This window comes from Physeter macrocephalus, chromosome 11 (genome assembly GCF_002837175.3).
Source record: "Physeter macrocephalus isolate SW-GA chromosome 11, ASM283717v5, whole genome shotgun sequence".
NCBI classification, from domain to species: domain Eukaryota; kingdom Metazoa; phylum Chordata; class Mammalia; order Artiodactyla; family Physeteridae; genus Physeter; species Physeter macrocephalus.
The window spans coordinates 159,802,373-159,810,201 of NC_041224.1; the positions used below are offsets into that span (position 1 = coordinate 159,802,373).

At 38.3% G+C, this 7,829-nt stretch overlaps 1 protein-coding gene across 1 annotated transcript in view; it reads right to left on the reverse strand.

Moving 5' to 3' along the window:
- Positions 1-6,684: 6,684 nt before the first annotated feature.
- The window catches only part of LOC112062006 (protein SET-like), a 17,084-nt gene continuing 15,939 nt past the window's right edge, over positions 6,685-7,829 (reverse strand). Inside the window, exon 4 of the mRNA XM_024115245.3 lies at positions 6,685-7,829. This exon is cut by the window's right edge and continues 752 nt beyond it. Coding sequence (XP_023971013.2) covers positions 7,503-7,829 — 327 coding nt within the window. The 3' untranslated portion in view covers positions 6,685-7,502.

Sequence of the window (7,829 nt, forward strand, 5' to 3'; positions counted from 1 at the left end):
GGTAAATCACTTAGTACTGGGCCTACCAGATTGAGTACTCTATACATAGTAGCTATTATTATTAATTTTTTTTTCACCAGTCACAATTAACCTCTTTTTCCTTGCCCCCAAGAGTGTATTGGTTGACACTTGTTTGCCAGACTATTACTTGTTTCCCTACTACTCATTAAACTCACCTTTTGGACATTAATTTTTTTAGCTCCTCTCTGAAATAAAGGTCTGCAGTCATTCCTAGCAGCTCGTCAGCACGGTAGGATGGGGAATGGGAAGTACATCCAATTGAAAACTGCAGGCAGAACTCGAGCAAGCGGAAAGTGATTGCTTTTCCTGGCAACTCCCGAGTTCCTTTCAGAGTGAAAAATCCTCTGCACCCTTGGTAGGAATGGTCTAGGATTTTGAAGACTTCTGGGTTCATCATAGTGATTTTCTGCCACTTTTGAGAGAATCATTTCACTGAAATTCTAGTTGCATGGGGCACATAGCATTCTGGCATTTTCAAATATTTCCACTTATAAGGATGATTGTCCGATTTCTTCCTTATGGGTGGAGAGGGAAAGAATCACCATAATTTGAGCTGAACATTCTTGAAAATTGAAAAGTCACTCATCTTAAAGAGCATTAGGTAATCAATCTCAGGTGCATCCTCTTTCCTCTAAAATCTTTAATAAAAACAGTCATCAAAACTAGCATGCAATGATAGCCAGGGCTGCTCAAAGAAAAAAAAAAAGAAAGAAAGAAAATTGGCGGAGAAGGAGTAGAGTGCACGTCAGACAGCTGCTGTTTCTGTCTAGCTGTATCGGGGCATTATTGTATCGGGACATCATTGTGCTAGAGGATCTTATAATCAAAAGAAGCCTCATGGGTTGTCTATGTGAGCCCCCTCCATCGCCTGCTGTCCTGCCATCCCATCCTAACCCTCCCAGTTGATGATCCCTAGCTTCTGCAATGACTTGTTGAACTTCCAGAATAATTATTTTATTTTATTCAAGGTTTTCTTTTAGAGATATAATACATTTACTTGGTTCAAAATTTTAAAAGGCCCAAAAGGGTGTACAGTAAAAGGTTTCTGTCTTATCCTTATTCACAGGCAACCACTGGATCTTCTCAAAGGGGACTGATGTTATCAGTTTAACATGTATCTTTTCAGAGCACAGAATTGGAACAATGAATGTGTGTGTACATAAATATACCCTTTTCTATCACACAAGTTGCCATATATTGCATAGTGGGTTTTGCACCTTGATTTTTAACCTAAAAGTTTTAGAAATTATTCCTTATCCACACATAAAGAGCTTTCTCATTCTTTTTATAGCTATGTAATTTTCCGTTGTATGCATGTACCATAGTTCATTTAGCTAGTTTCCTATTTGTCGACATTTAGATTGTTTCCAACATTCTGGCATCTCAGATAATGATACGATGAATAATTTTGCATGAAGGCATTTCCCATATGTGTATGAGTACATCTGTAGATGAAATCCCCAAAGTAAAATTACTGAGCAAGAGGGTATGTGCATTTATAATTTAGAAGTGTCCACACAAAGGTAATGGACACACACACACCCCTACTCATGTTACCTGGTATGGGAGAAAATTAGGTTTAATGGGAAAACTCACAGGTGTAGGGCTAGTAGCGTGTAAATGTTCACTATTCTGTTAAGGTCCTGAGGGAGGCATTCTGGGCAGGGCACAGCTGGATGTACCATGGAAAGTGTTTCAGGAAAATGACCCTATCCTCGTTCTGCTCTTTGTATTTCTAGGGTGATCTGGGAGAGAATACTTCCTTTTTTTAAAATTGATTTTTATTGGAGTATAGTTGCCTTACAATGTTGTGTTAGTTTCTACTGTACAGCAAAATGAATCAGCTATACACATACATATATCCCCTCTTTTGGTGTGAAGAATACTTCCTTAATTCTGTAACAGGTGATGCTTCCTGGACTGGGAAATGTCCTTGTAGGGTCAGAGCTCAGCTAGCGCCTTTGCCTCTCAATGCTATTAACCAGAGGTCTTGTGCTAGCCTAAGGACCCAACTCCATCCTGGTGAACTAACTCATTACTAAGCTACAAGAGGGGAAGGAAAAAAAAAGTCAGGGGGAGGCAGAGAGCTGTGATGATTCCCAGGAGTCAGAAAAATTCCCTTTCCTCAGCTAGTCACAGTCAAATAGCCCTCCAGAGAGGCTATGGTAATTTGCACTCACACCAATGAATGACAGCACCAGTTTCCTCATCCCTCAAACCATGAGGACATTATCACTGTTTTTGATCTTTGATAAGATGGTGGTGAAAAGTGTAGGCTCATTATGGTTTAAGTTTACATTTCTTTTATTACTATCTAGGCTGAGCATCTTTTCATATGCTTTAAAATAACTCATTTCCCCCTTTTGTGATATGCCTATTCATATCCTTTTCTGTTTTTATATTGGATTATTGGTCTTTTTGTTATTGGTTTGTAGGAGATTTTTATCTCATATATATTAGGGAATTAATGCTTTGTAACATGGACTGCAAGTGTTTCCCAGTTTATCATCTGATTTTTTACTTTGCTTATGGTAGATTTTATCTTGCAGGAATTTAATTTTTCATGTAGCTGAATTTATCACTTTTCTTTTTTGGCTTTTGGGTTTTATCTTACACAGAAAGAATGTCTGTACTCTGAGATTATTTTAAAAAGCAGAACTTGTGCTGTGTGTGTGTTTGTTTTTTAGGACTTTTATATAGTACTTCTTTCCTTTTTTTTTTTTTTAACATTTGAATCTTTAACCTATCTAACTATTTCTAGCTTTGCAAGTTGAGGACACATAGTATAAATCTGTACATCATTTTTGTATCTAAGGAATTAGGAGGAGTTGTATAAAGGTATAGCATTAAATCTTGTTACCTGTTCTTTGTAAGAACTTGATCACTTTAGTATGCTAGCTACTCAGTCAGTGGGTTCTTGCCTTATTTTGCTATGACTGCACACTTTCTTTGGATCTCAATCTCCCTAGAACTTCTAAACAGATAGATAATACTAGACTTCCATGAAACTTTTATAGACATCTTTTCCAGATTTTTCTTTCTATTTTTCTAGCATTCAGCCATTCTTACTGGGTTTTAACCAGTATTACCTAACTTTATCCAAGCTGTTCATAAAAATCTTTTAATGAAAAAAAGTATTTCATACACATAGCAAAGTTGAATAAAGGTTACAGTTGAAAGGCTCTAGAACCAATTCCAATGCAGGGGGAGGGGGGGAGGGTTCCCAACACATCCAAACAAACAACATTCCAACACCAGCTGGGTGTCCTACAATTCAGCTCAGTTCTGACACTATCTACCTGGAGACAGCATCAGATCCCGCAGGTTAAGGGCTCCATCCCACAAGACTGCTCTCTGCTTCAGATGCAAATTGCAAACTCAGGTTGTTATTCTGGTTTCTGAGATCTTTGGACAAAGTTTATACACAGAATTTGCAGCTCCTCCTCGCTGGCTCTTTAGGTCAAAAAGACAGTGGGTTTTCTGTTAGATTTTCACCTGTCCTGCCTGGCTCTGCCTGCCACCTGCCCTAAGCTAAACCCTGGTGAAAAAAAAAAATAAAAAAGAAGAAGAGGAGGAAGAAGAAGGAAGGAGGAGGAGGAGGAAGAACAGGAGAAGGAGGGAAAGAGGAGGATAGATTTTGAAACTCATCTAGTGCACTTTACTTCTCCCAAGTGTCAGTTCCCCTCCAGAATCTGTTCCTTAATTGTCCAGTGCTTTCAAGTGCTTTGTTGCGTTTTGTCCAGAGTTTGTAGTTGATATCTGTGGGAAGACATAGTATGTAGGAGCTCACTTAGCCTTACCAGAAGCAGTGAAAAACAGAAAATTTAAAAGATGCTTGTAATTAGTGCCTATTGATAAAAAGAAGGCAGCATTTCTCTTAAAGAAAGAACTCTTGGGAAACACTTTAATGGTCCTTTTGCTTATGTAAATGTTAAGCCCAGAGCTAGAAGGAAAAAGGAGTATTACAACAAATGGATGCAAAAATTGTTATGCTTAATAAAATAACAAATATAGCTCCCTGAGGATGAGAGTGAGGGTGTTTTTAAAATAAGAAGAAAAGGCTAGGGAAGAAGAGTGACAGTAGAGTACCAGAGGAACTTGGCTGGAGGCACGGTACTAAGAGATGAAAGAAACAACTAAGAAAATTAAGGAACTCCTGAGTAGAAGAAATAGTGTCAGGATTCTCTGATATTCAAGTGTAAGTTGTATCTCTGTTTTTGTTTTAATCCTTCTCTTTATCCCAAACTCACGGTATATATCCCACTAATTGTAAAATTTTTTAAAGGGAGCATATTCTACTCCTGACCTGATTACTTTCTTGTATTGATTACATACTACTTCTCTAGCAAGTGTATTATCTGAAAAATCATCACTAAATTAACTCTAGGACAACAGCCTCCTAGAAAGATTAATGATATATAATTTACCTTTATGAAAGAAGCAAGCATCCAATAAATTTGAAAATGCATACCATCATCCAATAAATTGTTAAATATCCCAAGTGCTTACCTTATTGAGTATTTGACAAATGGATTTCACATTCATTCAATTACATCATTACTATTTTTCATGTCACTTGCTCTATTGTTTGCTTAAGTGTATGTCTTTTCACTAAAAATGTTAAGTGTACTTCATCCATTCTGCGTCCAGGAGGGACACTTGGCAAGGATGATCATTTTGGAGCATTGAATAGGCCCTGATCATGTGTCACTGCTATTACTGCTTCAGATTCCTAGGTTTCAATAATAGTCTCATTCTATCTATATGTAGGATGCCAAAAGTTTAAATGTATTTTATACAAAAGATTCTTTTATTATTTTCTACACAGCCTGTAATTCCATGTTGGGAAATATTTGGTTCTAAGTAACAATTTTCTTTCTCATTTAAATAGGAAAAAAGTGTGTAATTGGCAAGCAGAATTTCTGCCTGGGTAAGAACAACAGCTAGGTTGAAAGAATTCCATCTAAACATAGAATATTTGTGTTTAATTAGTCAGTCTGGTAACATTTTCATAGATAAATATACAGGATTTGTTTTCATTTAAAAACAATGAAAATGATTTGCAAAGCCTACACCAAGATATTTGTTTTTATGTCTCCCCTCCCCCAACTTCCATTTTTCTGATAACTATATCTTTCAGTTCCTTTGATAAACAACCTTTTCACCTTTATTAGTTCCCTAGGGTGACCATAGGAAAGTACCAAACTGGGTGGCTTAAAAACAACAGAAATGTATTGCCTCAAAGTTCTAGAGCCTAGAAGTCCAAAATCAAGGTGTCACCAGGGCCACGTACCTTCTGAAACCTGAAGGGGAGAAAACTTTCTTGCCTCTTCCTACCTTCTGGTGGTTTATTGGCCATTTCTGGCATTCCTTGGATTGCAGCTGCATAATTCCAATCTTTGCCTCCATCATCACATAATATCCTTCCCCTTTCTCTTCACCATTGTCTTCCTAGAAAGACACCCACCATGTTGGATTAGGACCCACCCTACTTTAGTATGACCTCATCTTAATTAATTATATCTACAATCACCTTATTTCCAGATGAGGTCATATACTGAGATACAGGGGATTATGATTTTAACATTATCTTTTGGGGAAGCATAATGCAACCCATAAAATCACTATGTTCAGTCTTTTGGGTGGCTCTGACTCCATGTTTAGCTCAAGAGATGGGCGCGTGGTTCAGGCCTAGTCAATCAGAGCATCACATTCTCCCGCCCAAGCTGCTTGGTTCAGGTCTGTGCATATGTACAAGTCAGAGTGAATTAAATACAATGGGGATTTTGTTGAGATTTCAAAGGGAGGGGCACTCTGGTTTAGTTTAGTTTTGTTTAATATTTTTGTCTATTGAATTTGAACTTGGGTGTGTGAAGCCTGGGCTCACTGGTAGCAGCTCTCTTACCATGAAAGGTGCTCATTCATGGAGGAATGTCTAGGAGAGAGAAGGAGAGGGAGAGGGAGAGAGATTAGTCAGTGTTCTCCAGAGAAACAGAACTAAGGAGTTGTCTCATGCAATAATGGAGACTGAGAAGTCACAAGATCTGCAGTCAGCAAGCTGCAGCCTTAGGTCTCCAGCTAAGACAGCTGGCAGGGTAGCTCCAGTTTAAGTCTGAAGACCTGAAAACTGGGAGAGCTGATGTTATAAATTCCAATCCCTAAATGGCAGGCTTGAGACCCAAGAAGAGCCCATTTTTCCAATCAAAAGGCAGGAAAAGACTGATATCACAGCTCAAGCAGCCTTTATATTCTACCCAGGCCTTCAACTGATTGCTTGAGGCCCACCCACATTAGAAAGAGCAATCTGCTTTACTCAGTCTAATGATTCAAATGCTAATCTCATTTTAAATTACCCTCATATAGACATACCCAGAATAATGTTTGAACAAATACCTGGGAACTCCATGACCCAGTCAAGTTGATAAATAAAACGAATCATCACAGAGAGATAGGGACCAGTTCCCTTTGCTATGACTTTAGCTCCTAAATTCAGCCAGGCATGCATGAAGCACTACCCTTGGGCTTTTCAAGTAATGACTGATGTATTCCCTTTTTTCTTAAGTCATTTCAGTTGTCTTTTCTTTTTTTTTTTTTTTTTTTGTGTACACATTTAGTTTTATTGTAACAAAGCAACTTGTACGCTTTTAACGTTTAAAGCTGAGCATCATCTTTCCTTTCCAGTGAAACAAAAAGAAAAATTTAAAAATAAACAGGAACAAAATTACAATAGAGAATGTCAATTGCAAATAAGATCCTACAGGTTCTGCTGATTCTCCCATCGAGTGGCAGGGCTCAAGTCATCATTAGGAGAGAATTTTATTTTAAAAGTGTCATCTTAAACTGCAAGGATGTCCGTTAAACATCACAATTAAACATGCCAAAGGAGAAGCCATGTTGTCAAAATGCCCACTTAACCCACCCAAACATCTCAAACCCACCCTTTGCTGACCTTCTATAACCCCATTTTTTAAAGTTTTTTTTTCTTTTTTTAAACAAGAGAAAGTAGACAGATACACGTTGGTAAATGCTAACTGTCCATATTCACATAGAGACACAGTGTAATCTCTGAGCCCAATATACAGAGAAAGGAGGAAAAAAGCTAGAATTCTATGCACTACTACACAGGGGCCTAGCACCCTCCAGCTTCCAGCAGAGCTAAGGGAGCAGAAGGTTTTTCTTTTTTCCCACAGAGCATGGTGGTGTTGATTCCATAAAGTTTTTGTTGAGACAGGAAGGGATAAAAATGAATTTGGAACAGAAAGGGGTAGAGATTCTTTTCCCACTGAATTCTGCTCAAGGTATTTCTCCCCAAAACAAGTTGTGAGCCATGGTATAAAGGAGAAAAGAGACCTCAAAAACAGGGCAATTGAGCACAAGAGGAGAAGGAGGGGAAAAAAAAAAAAAAAGAAAAGAAGACTGCAACTTGCTCCCAGGGACTGGAGAAAATTAAAAAAGGAAGGTTGGAATCCATCAGTGTTCCATCAGTCATCTTCTCCTTCATCTTCCTCTCCCTCATCCCCCTCCTCATCATCTTCATCTTCTTCACCTTCATCCTCATCCCCTTCTTCATCAATATCTTCCAATCCTTCTTCGTCTTCATCATCATCATCATCTTCTTCTCCTTCCCCTTCCTCATCACCCATGTCCGGAACCAAGTAGTACCGTAATGGATTTGGCCAAATATCATCTCTGATGACCTCTCCTAACTCATCTGCACCTGCATCAGAATGATCAGTAAACCAGGTGAAGAAGCTTTCTGGTTCCTCATGCTGTCTCTTCCTGCTGGCTTTATTCTGCGTTTGACTTGA